Source organism: Diabrotica undecimpunctata, chromosome 1 (assembly GCF_040954645.1).
Source record: "Diabrotica undecimpunctata isolate CICGRU chromosome 1, icDiaUnde3, whole genome shotgun sequence".
NCBI classification, from domain to species: domain Eukaryota; kingdom Metazoa; phylum Arthropoda; class Insecta; order Coleoptera; family Chrysomelidae; genus Diabrotica; species Diabrotica undecimpunctata.
In genome coordinates this window covers 55,082,941-55,101,283 of record NC_092803.1, presented here as the reverse complement: position 1 = coordinate 55,101,283, position 18,343 = coordinate 55,082,941, and the positions used below count along the sequence as shown (strand labels likewise).

The 18,343-nt window shown below is 34.6% G+C and overlaps 1 protein-coding gene across 1 annotated transcript in view; it reads right to left on the bottom strand.

The window, feature by feature from the left end:
• Nucleotides 1–13,536: 13,536 nt before the first annotated feature.
• LOC140438965 (trypsin alpha-like) overlaps nucleotides 13,537–18,343 on the bottom strand; it is a 78,494-nt gene continuing 73,687 nt past the window's right edge. The window contains exons 5-6 of the mRNA XM_072528605.1: nucleotides 14,823–14,930; nucleotides 13,537–13,759 (exon numbers count right to left, since the gene is read on the bottom strand). Coding sequence (XP_072384706.1) covers nucleotides 13,607–13,759; nucleotides 14,823–14,930 — 261 coding nt within the window. The 3' untranslated portion in view covers nucleotides 13,537–13,606. The remainder of the gene's footprint in view (nucleotides 13,760–14,822; nucleotides 14,931–18,343) is intronic.

Sequence of the window (18,343 nt, the reverse complement as noted above, 5' to 3'; positions counted from 1 at the left end):
TTGTAATTAACTTCTGAAGAGCAGTGAAATCAAAAAACATTGATGATGTCATTTTTACTACTTTGAATGGTCTGACCTTCCTTGATGAACGAATTAAGTCAATATAGTGGTCTTCAGAATAAACATCAATATTTCGAAGCCTTAACTCAATGTGACCAAAATCCCTGTCACAAGGTAAATATGAATGCCCAGGAATCATAAAGTAATGTTCTATGAAATCAAATTTTAATTCATGAATTTTTTTCAAACAAGCTAAAACAATGTTCATATTTTTGTTCTGACCGCCACAATTGTCACTAAATAGCACAACTTTTTTGACTTGATGATCCATAGAATCAAAGTAATGGGACAAGCAGCTTGCTATTTCACATGAACCACGACCTCCAGTACTTTCATTCCACATGTACATAACACATTTTCCAGATTTAACATCATGGACTGCAAAATTGTAGGTCCAAAGCTTCCTTTTGTAATACTGTACAGATGTCGTCAGTTTAGGGGTAGGGAGAGTTTGCTGCAGATCTATACAAATTGCTGAAACTGAGTCTTCATTATTACTTTTATAACTTTTAAGTATTTTTTGAACTGCTTTGGCTCGTCTTAAATGAAGTTCCTTGGCAACTTGTAATTGGTTACGTTGTAAATCATCACAATTTGAAAGTTCCATATCTGTTTTGTCACAAAAATTACAAGTATCCGACTTAGGAGGGTTGAAACCAATATTGAATTTTTTATTAAATGTGTCACGATAGAACCGTGAGCTGACAGGTTCAATTAAAGGGTGATTTTCTGTCATCCACTCACAGTACAGGTCATACAACTTGTTTATGTATAAGTCTGTGGAAAGGTACTTTCGGTAAGGGCTTTTTGCTCTGCTGTAATGGCTTGAACATTTGGGTAAACTATTTACATGTAACATTACAGTTTCTTTCATTTCTACACTTACTTTGTTAACTGGATTTTTATTTCCTCTTCTGTCCAATTCTACAGTGCCACTTGTGGATACTTTATTCAAAACAGTTCGAACCCTCTTTTCAGTGACACCATGAATCGCATAGAATGCTTTTCTGCAGACTTTAAATTCATTGCTTTCAAAAAGTACACTGTACTCAATACTACGTAACTTTCGACTAGGTCGATTTTTAATGCGACAACGGTTGACAGAAACAGATTTCACTCTTTTAGATAAGTAAGTGTTTTGTAGGTTATACTCAGATAATTCCCAAAAGTTTTTAAAAATTATACTAATTTTCTCCAAACCTACTTTCTCAAAACATCCACAGGAACAGGGACTTCCCACAGTCCGCTGAGGCACAAGTTTTCTGTTTTTAATGGTGCTGTATTCTTCACCTGAGTTTCTTTTAACTTTATTCACATTCTTTTGCCACGTGTCTTCAGTTTTCGACCTTTTTCTAGTGTAGCCTTTGTTTTGGTCTTCTGTAAACTCGCTTTCTGACATTGTAGCAGTAAAATTTTAACTTTATTAGTAAAGTAACTCAAACTAATCAAAATAAAAACTACTTGTTTTGACAAGCAAAACGACACTGTAGCTTAAAACGGTAAAAATAAGACGGAAATCACGGAAATTTTATTCAGAAATTTGGCAAGACAGAAGTGGGAGGGCTAGCTGTGTACCGACGTAGCGGTGGCGTATTCGCCGTTGTTCCACGGAACATTTACCATACTTTTTAAGATTCATACAGTTTGCTTCCGTTAAGTCAACCTATTATAGTTCTGAATAGAAAGGACGAATAAACCATGTTATGGTGGTACATTGCTCGAATAATGATCAGGCTATCCATTGCATTAAAAAAAAAACTGTAACTGGCGTATTCGCCCTTTTTCCTCGGAGCGCCTCATATTTAGTTGTCAACATTTTTTGGTTATCAAACAATTAATTAAATAGCAATCAACATAAAATATATAATTAAACTGTAAAAATAATTCCATACATCATAAACAATGTTGTTAATTTCATATTTACAATTAAAATAAAAGAAATAATTTCGGTAAAGTGGTATTTTATTCACAAAATAACTGTTTGTTTCAACATATAGTTGTTAGGGCTTGTAGGAACTAACGATGATGCACGTTCCCGTCCACCAAAGCATCCAAAAAGGGTTCACGCTCCCATCCACTCTCCAGTTTACTCCCCTAGTTCTAGTGAACTAAGTGGCTGCAGTATGATACAGAAGATTATATTGAAAAAAATGTTGAATGAGTTAAAATAAAATATCTGTACACTTAAACACATTAAAATAAATTCATTAAAATGTTGTTACCTCTATGTTTTTCCTTAAAGAATCAATTAGTGAGTCACAAACTTCCGGAAATATTTTCGACTTTGAGACTTTAAATAAATACCTCAAACTGTGGTAAGTCTCCTGTGGCTAAAAACCTAAAAGTAATAGCTAGTCGTTCTTGTACAGGTATTGCGTCTCTAAATCGGGTGTCCTTTTTAGGTATTTTATGACCAACTTGATTTATCAAAAATTCAAAATCGGCACTTGACATCCGAGCAAAGTTTTTGAAGCTTCGGTCACATCGAAGTTCGCCGTTTAATGAAATAGTCATCAGCTTTTAAGTCATTTAAAAGATCGCTACGGCAATACTTATTTCGTGCACGTAAAGTAGGGTGTATCCAAAATTTCCTCTTTTTCTTTTTAACTTTGCACCCTAAAACTACACACGCGGCAACCGCGAGAAGTGCATCATTTTCTTCGGACATGTCAAAATAGAATGGGCTATAAAAATGTTACTTGTTGCCTACAATACGAATGAGGGCGTTTAACGTTCAACACAAAGTTATTAACATGTTATTAGAAACGTGTTGCCAACAAGTTATGATAACATATTACTAAGTGAGTTCAGTGCTTTAGGCTTGAGTAAACTGAATTATAATTTTGGTTATATTATATCCTTTCAATAAAAAAATATTAACATAAGACAAATTTGCTGACTTTGTTTAGATTTACACATTTAATAATACAAGTTTCATATCAACCGTTTTTATAGTTTACTGGATTATTCTTGTTAAATAATGTTAATTGTAAACTATATTCATGAATAAATCTCGGAAATATTGTTCAATATATAATTGTTGAATCTCCACTGTAAGTTTTATTTTATTTATCTACAAAGCTCTACAAGACTTAAAGGTACCTTAGGGCTATAATACAATTAATATAATATTTATAAATTACAAAACTTGTATCAAGTGGGCTGGCTTCTTGTCCAATCATGCTCCTTGTCTACTAAATTGACTTCCTATTCTTCTCCATTCATGTCTGTTTGTCGCTCTTTCTTCCCAAACATCAATTCCCTCTTTTCTGAGATCTTTCTACACCCTATCAAACCATCTTTGTTCGGGTCGTCCTTTGCTTCTTTTAGTGATTGGGCCCTGTTTTAGGATCATCTTTGGCATCCACTTCCTTTCCATTCTCATCACGTGTCCCATCCATCTAACTCTCTGTGCCTTTATGAAGCGGCTGATGCATGGTTCGTTATACAGTTCCTGGTCTACCAGTTCAGTCACAGGTCTACTGAGTGGCAACAACCAACTTCTGCTGATCAAGTTCTTGTTTGAGCCGGGAATTTGTGCGTTCCCTTAAAAAAAATGTAATCCCTTGTCATCGACCTCTCTATCTTCAATCCTGACCCCCGCAAGGAGTGTAGTGGTCATTGTAATGTGTATTGTCCGTCTCAAAAGATCTCTGTGTCTGGTCATTTAACTCATGCGTAGGTTTTTTGTATATGCCTATAATTTGATCGATCCATCTTGTTGGAGATCTTCCTCGTGATCTTCGGCCTTCGTGCCTGCTCTCATAACATGTCCAAAGTATTTTAATTGTTGGAGATGGACTTTGCTGAATATCCGTTTGCTGACTTTTACCTTTTTTAAAATTGAAATTTTTGTCCTGTGGTCTGTCCACAGAATTCTTCTTGAACAGAAGATTTCAGTGGCGTCTGTCTTTTCTTTCCGCTTGTAGAGTCCAAGATTCACATCCGTATGCCGGTATTATGAATATTAAGCAGTTGATCAACCTCATTTTTAGGGGGAGCGCCCAACAAACTGGCATGTCAAGTGGCAAGTAGCAAGTAGCACGCGTCTAGCATGTTACTTAAAATGTAACTAATGAAAACGAATGATTCAGCACCAAAATGACAGTGACGTCATTCATTCTAATCATTCGTTTGCATTGCTTACATTTTAAGTAACATGCTAGACGCGTGCTACTTGCTACTTGCCACTTGCCATGCTAGTTTGGTGGGCGCTCTCACTTAGAGTTCGTAAAATGTGAGAGTTCTTCCATATTTTGGCCATCTTTCCTACGGCGACTTTTGCTAGATCACATCTACGTTTTATTTATGTTAATTTGTTAAAAATATGGAGAAAAATCATACAAGTGTACAATTTGTTTTAATCAGTTTAGCCAAGAAAGTACTTTGAAAAAATATTAGAGATTTTACACCGGAGAAAAACCTTACAAGTGTGAAATTTGTTTTAAGCAATTTAGAGAAACGCCAGGTTTAAAAAAACATTTGAAGCTGCACACTGGAGAAACGCCTTACAAGTGTGAAATTTGTTTTAAGCCTTTTCTTAGTCTATTTGAAACGCCACATGAAATCACATAAGTACTACAGAAAAATCTTATAATTATGAAATTTGTTGTTAGTAGTTTTTTCAACTAGGCAATATGGAACAGCATATGAGATTGCACGTTGGAGAAAAACCTTACTTGTGTGAAATTTGTTTGAAGTAATTTACTCGTGAACGAGATTTTAAAGTCATTTGAGAGTGCACACTGGACTGGATAGTGACCAGTGTGAAATTCGTTTTAAACAATTTAGAATAATGGCAAGTTTGAATAAATATTTGCGTTCCTACCTTCAATAAAACCTTTTTTTAAAAAACTACTTTTTTATATTAATACAACGGAAAGCACAGAACAGTAGATAGAATCCCTTAATAAAACGATAGACGACATTAAAGACAATTTTATGAAGAACGAAGAAGGTAAGAGTAAGACATGGATGACGACAGAGATTCTGCAGCTGATGGAAGAAAGAAGGAAAAACAACAACAATAACTCCTTATATAAAACATTACAACGAGATATACAGAGAAAGATCAGAGAAGCCAAACAGCAAGAACTGGACAAAAAATGCCAAGAAATCGAAATTCTGCAAAGTAAATACGACGACTTCAACGTGCATAAAAAGGTAAGAGAAATTACAGGCAAAGTAGAGGTAATCGTGGACAAAGAGAGTGTTGATAATACCTGGAAAAATTACATACGAAATTTATTTTTTGATTAGAGGAAGAACCAGTCCCCAATACCTACGGAAAATGGACCACCTATACTAGTGGCAGAAATAAGAGCAGCCATAATATCGCTAAAAGAAGGGAGAGCTCCAGTACCAGACGGAGTACAGTCTGAATTTTTTAAACTTCTTGATAGTGAATCTTTAAGAATACTATGTAAAATCTTCAATAATATCTATGACATAGACAATATTCCAAAAGATTGGCTAGTTTTAGAATTTATTACGTTACCAAAGAAACAGGGAGCGAAAATGTGCGGAGTATATAGGCTAATAAGTCTAATGAGCCATACACTAAAACTTTTTCTTAAAATTATACATCGCAGAATATACAAGCTATGCGAAGAGAGAATACAAGACACAGAGTTTGGATTCATGAAAGGCGTATATACGAGAGATGCACTGTTTAGTCTACAGGTATTATTCCAAAGATGCAGAGATATGACTAGCGATATCTACACCTGCTTTGTGGACTACCAAAAGGCATTTGACACAGTTTAACACCGAAAAATGATGTTGATGTACATCGCAGAATATACAAGCTATGCGAAGAGAGAATACAAGACACAGAGTTTGGATTCATGAAAGGCGTATATACGAGAGATGCACTGTTTAGTCTACAGGTATTATTCCAAAGATGCAGAGATATGACTAGCGATATCTACACCTGCTTTGTGGACTACCAAAAGGCATTTGACACAGTTTAACACCGAAAAATGATGGATATTCTAACAAAAGCCCAAATAGATGGTAAAGACCGACGTATAATACAAAATTTATACTGGAACCAATCAGCCACAATAAAAACAAATCTTAGAGATACCGAGGCGTTAGACAAGGATGTATACTTTCACCTATATTATTCAACCTATATTTAGAGGAAATATTTAGTGAAGCCTTGGAAAATTTCGATCATGGAATCCTTTTAAATGGAGTACGCCTAAGCAACATCTGCTATGCAGATGACACCGTTATTTTTGCATACAGATTAAACAGTTTACAGCAACTAATAAACAAAGTTAATGAAGTAAGTGAATGATTTGGACTACAAGTAAATATATAAAAAACTAAATTTATGGTCATCAGCAACAATACAATTAGAGATGTCCAACTGCTTATCAAAAATGCACCAGTGGACCGAGTAAAACAGTTTACGTATCTTGGAACAATAGTAAACGAACAATGGGATCACTCATAAGAAGTAAAATGTAGAATAGAGAAGGTTAGGAGTGCATTCAACAACATGGCCAAACTCTTTGAAAGCCACAACCTTAATCTAGAGATAAAAGTAAGGCTCCTACGATTTTATATCTTCTCTCTTATCTAAAAAATACAGAAGAATCCCAAGGATATCATGGACTGACAAGATAACGAACGAAACTGTACTAAGAATAATGGGGAAAGAAAGAGAGGTGATCTATACCATTAAAAGGAGAAAGTTAGAATATGTCGGACATATAATGAGAAACGGCACTAAATACAGATAACTGAAAATAATCCTTCAAAGCAAAGTATTCGGAAAGCGAGGAATTGGGAGAAGAAGAACATCTTGGTTAAAAAACCTGAGGAAATGGTTCTCCACAACAACAACTAATCTATTTAAAGCATCAGTTAATAAAATAATTATAGCTAGAATGATCGCCAATATTCGAAACGAATAGGCACCAAAATAAGAACTTTTTTTTATAAAAACGACTTTCTTAAGAAAAGCTGAATATATATATATATATATATATATATATATATATATATATATATATATATATATATATATATATATATATATACATGTTATATGTGAAAATAGTCATCTTGAACTGTCACCTCGGGGGTACAAATAAGGGTCTAACCACCTTCTGTTATCCCCGGGTGCTCTGTAGAATGCTTCGAATATACTGTCGAGAGCTCCTCTACTTAAGTCCATTTTCGGGTTATGGACTTGGAAAATATTTATCTTCAGTGTCTTGCCTTGAAAAATTCAAGATATTTCTTAGATGACAATTTCTTCGTCGAAATAAAACACCAAGTTAAGTTGAAACAATTCTCAGCCTCAGAGTATGGAAAATAAATGTGGGAAGCAGAGCGCCGAGAGCACTAAGCTCTCGGAGAGCCCGCGAGGGACTGCCCTGGCTGACCTGAAAATCGCCAATATTTATATGCGCTGTTCGAGCGATAAATAGGGATTTCCAGGTCAAGAGCCAATGGGAAAATTCGAGGCGGTGCGATGCGCATCGAAATGCGTACTAGTCCACAGACTATCGCATTCGATGACAGAACCACTCAAGGGTTACCGACACCTACGTTATCAAACTCTGACCAAAGCTGGCCTTTCGTGGGAAATGCCGACACCACATTTTGTAGAAAGATTATAAATTTAGGACTTTAACATTATTGTCTCACTCGTCATTTAAGTTTCTTGCTAATAACATATTTGTATTATAATTTTATTTGCTTCATTTTATCGTATAACAAAGTGTAACTTTTAATTGTAAAATAAATCTTTTTTAAAAAGTCAATCAAGAAGTTATTGATTTAACATTTGGCGCAGTCAGTAGGATCCGGTTAACGTTGTTAGAACAAGGAAACTCGCTAGCAACGGCGGATCCCTATCTCTCAACGGAAAAGAATCTAGAGCCGACCTCATTCAACTGGATACTACGGAAGGAACACCTGGTGAAGCCACTGGTAGCAGGTCCCGTTAGAAAACAAGACGTCCTCGATGTTTCTGTTAATGTAAGTTATTGAATCATCTCGTTTTTACTATTTTAATATTTGCAAACATACCGTACATACATCATAACATTTTCAATTTATAATCTTGACTATACAGAAAGTCAAGCCAAGTTGATTATCTAATAAGGAAATATTTTTCTTACATTCTTTTATTATTTTATCATTTTTATTTACTCATTTCATTGATTTCATATTATATTTGCACCAATATTTTATTATATTTTACTTTATTTTACCACATTTTACTTGAATTTACCATATTTTACTTGATTTTACTACATTTTATTTTATTTTACCATATTTACTTTTCGTATATTTTGTTTTTATACTTCTTTTGACATTATTATCAAAATTCCTGAAACACGTTCACAAACCCAAGTTGAAATTGAACCCTACAAACTTTCAGAAATATTTTCCATAATTCCTGAGTGTGAAGGAGACCCAATCTCTCTTCCCACATTCTTAGACGCATGTGATTGTGCAATTAAAATGTCTTCGGGAGACCAACGTATCTTATTAACGTCATCATCATCATCTTGGTGCTACAGCCCTTAGAAGGCCTCGACCTTCTCAAGATTTCTACGCCATTCTATTCTGTCCCTCGCTTGAATTTTCCAGTTGCCGACTCCGATCTTCTCGGCATCTTGTGTTACCCCGTCCATCCATCTCAGCTTTGGTCTACCCCGTATTCTCATTACCACGGGTTGCGCTGTTAGAATCTTTTTTATCATGTTTGACTCAGGGGCCCGGGCTACATGTCCTGCCCACGGTAGGCGGTTTCGCTTAATTATAGTGGTAATATTTTTACCACCAAACGTATGCTTGTAGATATTCTGCAGTTCAAAGTTATATCTAAAGTTATATCTTATTAACGATTCACATTAAAAATAAACTAAGAGGTAAAGCAGCTCAACTAATAAACTCTAGAAAACCAACTTCATATATGGACATAAAAAATTTATTAAACCTTCATTTCGGAGATAGTAGAGATCTCACTTCTTTAATTCATGACCTACAACGACTTCGACAGTCATCAAATGAATAACCCTTAACCTTTTTCAACAGACTACAAGTTCTAAATGCAAACATGCACGCCTCAATCCAAAAATCAGGCCTAACACAAGACCAAAAGACCGCCCAATGCACGTTAATTGACTCTATGGCTTTGAATACTCTTTTAACTGGACTAGAACCCCTCTGAGGACAAATAATTAGGGCTAGTAACCCTAAAGATCTAATTGAAGCCAGTAACCGTATCCGACGAGAACTTCAGTTATCGTATTTCGAATAATAAAAATCAAATTAAGATAGCCAAAATAATCCAAAACCTTCCCAATCGATGAGAAAAACCTCATCTAATTTTTCCAAATGCACAAGTTGTGGTCGTATTGGCCATTTAACTAATAAGTAATCAAAAACATAAAAAAAATAATCAAAAACAATACCCTTCCAATCAATATAATGGTAGACCACAAAATTACCCAAGTAATCAAAACCAATACTCTTCCAATCAACAAAATTTAAACCCACAGCGATCTAATTTTCTATCTAAATTTCCAAAATTTTCAGCAAAGAGCCCATGTCGTTAATGAATACCCTGATGATCTCGTAGAATCTTATGAGGATTATTATACAAAAAATGATCTTTAAAGTGACTATTTTTATGATACATCTGATTATATCAATGACACACCTGATACAGAAAATTATCAGGATTTTCTTTCGCTACCCAATCAGAACCATCCTCCAGTACATACGAATCTTTCAACCGATATTATGAACGTACCACCAAAAAATTTTTAAACATATCCGAAATCAAACACAAACATTAAAGCTCAACAAAATAGCAGCTCACTTCACGAAAACACTCATGATCAACAAAAACACATCCCAAGACCAGAGAAAAAAACGAATAAAAGAAAAAATAAACAAAATTTCGATTGATAGCCAAACAGAACAAATTAATATTCAAATTAAAATGCAACCTATCCAATACAGACGCAATAATGTCATCCCAAGAAATCGAAAAAGTTCGAATTCCTCACGCATTAGTCCATGTAGACGAAAATGGAGACTTTTTAAGTCTCCTCTCTTAATTAATGCTAATGCAATGCCAAAAACGCAATGCCTTGACATGCTTCTCTCGAACGGTCCTTGGCAACGCTACTTGTGACTGGCATTATACGAATATAGGTAGGAGGGGTTCTACTAGTTGGTCTTGTGATCTGATTTTGTGGGATCTGTGTGATCTAAATTGGTTAGATAAGCAATAATAAATATAGGCGTAAATTGAGAGTCTTCACTGAGAGAGGAGAGGGGAAGGGGTTTCCATCAGAAAAGTTTCGAAAATAACGTTTTTGGAGCCAAAATTATTACTCAACGCCGTCATACAAAAATGAAGCAAACTAAATATAATTTAAATATTTAAAAACTTTTTTAATGCTATTTACAAAAACGTGATGGAAATTTAACAAGTTTATTTCCTCCTGGATAAGCCTTCGATTTGTGAAGCAAGATAAATTGTCTGTTCCTAAACACTAATATTTAAACAACAATTTACTCGGATTCTTGTAAAACTTTCTCTACAAACTCTTCCTTTTTTGGTAATATTTTTGTTTCCGATGAATGGTCATTAGAGCTAACCCATTAAGGTGATCTTCGACCATTGCACTCGGCAACTATGTTTTTATTCTTCGAAGACTGCTGAACGACCTCTCATCTGTACACGTAGTGCAAGGCAATGTTACGAGGATTTTCAGCAATTTTTTTTAACGGATATAAAGTTGTCCAACTCATTATTGGCGTAGTTGTCATAAGGCGTTTTCTGTTTCAATGTTCTACCCATACTTCTAGCTCTGCATCTATTCCATCTATTCCATAGTGGTTTAAGGATTGTCTCAGTTCTAATTTAAGGCAATTTAAATTAATATTTAAAAAATGCTTGGGATGCAGAAGACTCAGAGCGAAGGCTGGCGTATTTTCTTCGTAAAATCGTGTCTCTAGAGAAGATATGATAGAATCCAGATACGGAAGAATCATGGATCGCCTCCAGCATTCACTAGTCGTATCAGCTGGTTGATTGCTCCTATGATGTTGCTTGTTTACAGTTCTAGGGGTATATAGTTCAAAACCGCATTCTTCGGTTATCTGATTGGCTTCATGCAATAAAGTGTTTGTTACCTTTGTTACCTTATCTGTGTTCTGTCTGTTTTTTAAAAATATCCATGATATGTGCTCAAAGTTCAAAAAATCTAATATTCTTCTTCTTCTTGCAGTACCGTCTCCTATCGGAGGTTGGCTACCATCACAGAAATCTTCACTTTGTTGGCTGCAGCTCTGAACAACTGTATTGAACTGCACCCATACCACTCCCTTAAATTTCGCAACCAGGAAATCCTCCTACGTCAGACATTTCTCTTTCCCGAGATTTTTCCTTGGATTATGAGTCTAAGCAGAGAGTACTTTTCTCCTCTCATTATGTGGCCTAGATATTCCAGTTTTTTCGTTTGTATGGTTTTTATGACTTTGCATTCCTTCCCCATCTTCAGCAGAACATCTTGATTTGTTACTCTTTCTGTCCATGGTATTTTCCACATTTTCCTGTAACACCACATCTCGAATGCCTCAATGTTTTTGACATTTTGACAAACGATTGTCTCGCTATCTCAATTCGCCTCTTGATTTCTCTTGTCTGGTCATTAGTATCAGTGAAGCAAACCCCTAAATATTTGTAGGAAGTAACTCTTTCAACTGGCTGATTATTTATGGTCAAATTCACATTGGTGTATAGCTTCTTTGTTACAATCATGAATTTAGTCTTTTTGATGTTCAGTTTTAGACCATATTTTTTGATATGGGTGTTTATAGTTTCCATCAAAAACTGTAAATTTGCTAGGTTATCTGTTACTATTAGCGTGTCATCAGCGTATCGTATATTGTTAATAACGTCTCCGTTAATGTTCATAATAATGTTTTACTCTAGGAGCGCTTCCTGACATATTGTTTCGCTATATATATATATATATATTGAATAATAGTGGAGAAAGCACACAACTCTGACGCACACCTCGACTAATCTCAATTTTTTCGGTTAACTCATTTTCAACTTTGATTTTTGCTGTTTGTCCCCAGTACAACCTGGATATGATATTAATGTCGCGACTGTCGATGTTTTTGCTTCTTAGGATTTCATACAGCTTTTGGTGTTTGACTTTATCGAAGGCCTTCTCAAAATCTATGAAACCTACTTGGTCTTGGTTTACATCCAAACATCTTGGCATTAACACACTCAGACCAAACAAAGCTTCCCGTGTTCCCAGTCCACCTCTGAATCCAAACTGTGTGGCGCTTATGTCCTCTTCTAATTTATTAAATATTCTTTTGTGAATTATTTTTAAAAATACTTTTAGTGTGTGGCTCATCAATGCTATAGTTTTGTGGTCTGAACACTCTCTGGCGTTATTCGTCGTCGGGATTGTGATAAAAGTAGAGGAGAGCCATTTCTTTGGTATGATGCATATTCTATAAATTGTGTTAAAGAGGTTCACCATTATTTCAAGTGCGTCGTCGTCTATTAGTTTCAACAATTCTACAGGAATTTCATCTGGTCCTACAGCTTTACCCCCTTTTGTGTTCCTTATAGCATATTATACCTCGCTTTTTAGGATTTCAGGCCCTGTTGTGTCGTCTGTAGGTTCTGCCACTGCTATTTCTGGTCTTTCGTCATCTAAAATTCGTTGAATTGCACATTTGGACATTGGCATAATTGCATATTGGCATTGTTGGTCTTGGAAATACTTCAGGTTTGAGCTAAATGTATTCCCAGAACTAATAAGGCCATAAAAATATTTGGTTCTACGAATTCAGGGGTGGTTGCTGTTGCTTTCACATTTAAAAACTATTAGATAAATAAAATAATAACAGATTTTAAATTTTCATTAAAGTTTTGTTAAGTTTATGTAGTTTTTTTGCCCCAGCTAGAATGTAGAAACAGAATGGTTGCATTCAAAATCAAGATTAAGTTAAAACTTTGTATTTTTCTATATTGATTATTCACCAATTTTACACTCGCCTCCTCCTCTCTAGGGGGGAGGGCAGGTGCCCCTCTGCGCCTCCCTGTGGACGCCCATGCTCTGAGCATCATCCCTTTGGTTTAGACTGTTGGGATTCTTCTCTAGTTCTATTGATTCTCTAATTTCGCGTTTTCTTTTGATTTCAATGCATAGCATCATCGTTTGGATTAGGTTGACTGTATGTCCTGTATTTGAGACATGTTGTACAAGGGATGATGTTATTTCTCTACTTTCGATGTTCTTCTTGTCCAATATTGATTCTTAGGTTGGTCTGTCCGATGTACGATTTGTCACAGACCGCACATGGCATCTCGTATACTTGATTTTCTAACGATATTTTTCTTTTGGCGAGTGGTAAAATAGTTGAGGTTTTTTTGTCGAATATCTTAAGATAGAAAAAACTAGGTATATGCAGAATCTTTATTAGAGCAAATAACGGTTTAATAAATATTTTTTATTAGGTGAAACAAAGTTGCTTATGACAAGGCGTTTAGTGTTTTTTCTATCCAGGTACGGAAGTATGCAACATTCATGTATTCTGCAGGAATATTAGTTATTTTACATGGTGCTGCGGCCGACACAATACCCACTATTGTATCTCCTAACTCTAAAGGTCCTCCAGAGTCTCCCTAAAATATTTTGTAATTATTAGTTTTTTTTTTATTCGTATATCGACAGTAAATTGATGTTTTCAAGTTAAACGAGAAACGTTATTTCACTTTATTTGGAATTTTGTAAGTGCGAATAAAAAAATTGATAAAAAAGTGCCAAAAGGAAGTTTAAAAAAAAAAGTAAAAGCAAGTGTTTTAGATTCAGTATTGTACACTATATAGATGTGACAATTCAGAGCCAAAACAAAATATTACAAATACCTTCTTAGGTAACTAGCAATTGTAAAGATGAGACTGACTTGTTGCAGGCGTCACTAAAAAGGACCAATTTATGTATTCAAAGTTATCAATTAAAAAAACCGTTTAATTCAGTTGAATGAGCACATAACTAATGCTCCAATAAAGACTAGCTCTCAAACTGGATATATATTAAAACTTAGTTGTATATTTAGTAAACATCATAAATGGAGTGGGAAAGGCGTGACGGCTTCATATAAATATAGCAAAAACCAAATATATGATAATCAGCAGGCTGATTAATCTGATGGAAGCTTAATTACATATAAATAATAGTAGGGTTAGGGACAGAGTTAGAAACGAGAAAATAAGAAGAAGGACAGGTGCCACACATGTCATAGAGCGCTTAGCATGGCTGAGCGGAACTGGGCGGACCGTGTGGAGAGAATGAATGACGAGCAGTAGACCCAAAGAGAGTGTGAAGACCATAAGCATGCAGAGGAATCAGATGTAGACCAACTAAACAATGAATAGACGACGTTAAAAAATCGTAATTGGCTGTAGGAAAATCGGAATTGACAACTGAAAGCAATTAGGGAAGGCTTATGTTCAACTTTGGATGCAGAAGTCTGGATAATGATAATGAACAGAGCTACTGAACGAGTTAAAAAATTTAAATACCTTGACATTGAGCTACATTGCAAGCGGAACTATGACCTGGAAGTGAACATAAGAGTAAACGCCTTTGTTATATTTAATAAATACCTTTGCAAACGAGTTTTTTAAACTAGATAGTTCATATTTATTTTCCTTGCAACATACTGTATTTAAAAATAAAATTTACCCTACAAATTCCTGAGTATTTTTCACCAGCAATAATTATGTCATCGCATTCGCATTTCGAAACTGTAACTTCTGTTTCCAACAAAAATTCCGAGGAACTTTCTTCAGGCTAAAATCAGGTTAAATATATTAAAATTTGCTATTTGCTATGCATCTTCAGGTCTCCAGACAGGTAACTAAATGATACAAATACAAATTGCCAATACAAGGGTAGTGTCAGGTAAAAAAAAAAAATATAAATTACGTCAATATTATAATGTTTTAAAGGTGCACCATGAATGTTACTTACATGCCAATACAAGGTCCCAAGGTAAATATTGAGATAATTAGGTTATTACACAGATACTTAAAATTTTATTTCAGAGTAGCTCAATTTTGCAACGATTTTGCCAATATAACTTACATATCAACTGATAACAATCTCTATTTAAAATTTCTTGCAATACCATTATTTGGAATACTAAATAAATATAATGATGACCATATCTATATTTTCACTATAAGAAGAAGAACTCATAATTATGTAACCTTAATTTACATTGACAAAGATATTAGATTATGTTGGATTCCTGTACATAATGATATCGAGGGAAATGAAATAGCTGACAAACGTAAATATTGGGGCTGAATTAAATATTCCTGTTAAAATTAGATTAAGTAACTTGGATATCATGCCATTATTAAAAAATAAAATATGTTCTATGCATCAAAATAATTGGTTAAATTCTTTTCAATATAAAGATAAGTGGTATAACAACATTCAAAATTTTTTTCCTAATAAACCATGGTTTGACACAAGGCCATACATAGATAGGCGGCATATTACTACCCTTATTAGAATGAGGACTGGTCATTGCCTGGCAGGATTTAAATAAAATCAACATTCGGGATAACCCATACTGTAAATGTGGACAAATGGAAACATTAGAACACATATTTTGGGAATGCCCAATAAACAAAATCAAAGATTATGATGTCTATCAGGAACTGATCAAAATTAATATTAAAACACGAATTAACATACCAATACCTATGCGATATTAACCCTAAAATTATAAAAATTCTCAGATTCCTAGAGATCAACCATATAAAATTATAACTTTCATAATAACCTATCCAATATTAACATTTAAACCACTTATAAGAAAACAGAAAACAAATAAAATGTAGATGTTATGTGGATGAAATATCTATATTCACTGATAATAGGGCATGAGATATACTCTCAGACTCACGACAGTGGTCCAAAAATTAACAAAACAAATGTACTGGCTGATTATTCAGTAAAATAAAAGACAAAAGAAGAAGAAGAAATATGACAATGTCAGTTTTGTCCCTTAAAATTTCATGAAGATAAAAAACTGTTCATATATATTTTTAAATCCAGTTCCTCCTTACAGTAATGTAATGTTGTGCAACAATTACAAGTATTTTAAATGTGTGTGGTGGTTTGATGTGTGTGTTAATTAGTTTTTGTTGAAATAATTAAATTTATTATTAATATTTAAATTGTAAAGTTCAGAAACATTTTTACATTATAACTAATATCAGGAGCTTGGAAGAGTAAGGGCAAACTCGCAAAGTGGACGTATCAAAAACAGTCTCATCTTTCTCATAGAATGTTTGTTGTTGTAAAAACAACCTATTTATAATATTGCAATCGTAAAATAGTAATTTTATGAACTTGTGCGCTCAGATCGTCGGCTCTCGTGTTAATGTTTTTGCGACCCTCTCCCTCATAATCTCTCTTCACCCCGCGTTATATAACTTAGGACAGTGCAAATTTGCCTCTCGGTAAATAAAGACGGGGTGCGTTGGCCATCCCGAATACGAAAAGTGCGTGCTACGTGAGTGATAGATGCACTTGTAAAACCGGTGTTTTTTGTTAAACCGTATACCAGTTTTATCTCTCTCAATATTCTGTATCTCTGTTACTGCCTCCTAGCAATGTTAAGCTAATGATATTTGTATAACTCTTTTTAGTATTACTATAATTGCGATAATTATCAATGTAGAATCAGCCCTTAAGTTCACTATAAATAAATTGAAGGAAAATACGTCTTAAATGTTTTATTGCTTCAGTGGTCCTTAATAAATATTTTAAAGCAATTATGTGTCCAACTATGCCTCTCTGAAATGTGCAAAGTTTGGTAATAAATTTATCCTCTCCAGCACTTGTGTATATTATAAAAGCATGTTTCGCCCTTCATATTCCTAAAATTCTGTAAAAAATAATATACCAATCCATTCAAGTCAGAAACTGAACTACATAATCGTCTAGAAGAGCAAGGGCGAACCCAAAAGCTTTAGTTGCGTTTTCGTTCAAGATTTGCCCCTTCTCCTCTGTAACCGTATCAATGCGCCGGTGTTTCTGTAGTTGGTGAGAGATAGTCTCAGATGTTGTTCTTAAGTTTTTGGGTACCATAGTGTGTTTGTTGTAGTTTAAATTACTCGTATTTCAAGAAAAAACCGACGTTACATTAGCCTTAAAGTTTTTTTGTTTTTTTTTCCGATTTATTTTCAAAATGAACACTGAGAAAACGACAAGGCGGAAGGAAAAGAAAACGGAACACCAATGGTTTGTTAACGTGTGTAAAACCAAACGAAACTGTGGTGAAGCGTACATTATAAAAAATACAAAGAAAACTGTATCTGGGCGCACAATCGGACTGCCATGTAAGTGTCGTAAAATGTGTTTTGAAAAGTTGGACATGAAGAATATCAATATGATTTTCAATAACTTTTGGCAAATCGGCAACTACGATAATAAAAACCAATACCTTTCAAAAGTGGTAAGTTGGAATGATTGTAAAAAGTCTTTAAGCACTGACAGAGCTAGTAGGAAGCTTTGGACCATAGAATATAGTGTCTCAATAAATGGAGAAAGACAATATGTTTGTCGTCAGGTTTTTATTAGCATCCATGGCTTAAGCGAAAAAGGAGTTCGCGTTGTTTTAGACAAGCAGATTACCACAGACACTGTGCTGGGTGATACCAGAGGGAAGCTAAGTCCAGGAAATAAAATGGTTGGATATAGAAAGCAGTTGGTTAGCGATTACATTGATTAACTTGTTACCGTTTCCAGTCACTATAGCAGAGCCAAAAGTCCCTTTCGAAAATATATGCCACCGGGTTCGTCAATTATTGGAGTATATGGAGGTTATATGGAATGGCTAAGAAACACACACCCTGAAGAACAGCCTGTGATAGGATCCTATTATTGAAATTTTTTTGTTAACGAATTCAATTTTATTTGTTCATCCTCCTTCTGTTGATGATTGTATGACCTGCTCTAAGATTAAAGTTGAACTTAATGGGTTAAAGACTAGCAACCCGAATTCTCCCAGAATAACTGAATTGGATACTGAACTGAAGGTTCATTTAGCAAAGCAGAAAGCTGCGCACAATATGATGAAAGGCTACGATAGCAACCGGGATGAAAATACTGAAGTTGTATGTATTGATTTACAACAAGCATTACCCACGCCTAAACTTACCTGCAACGTACAATACTACAAAAGA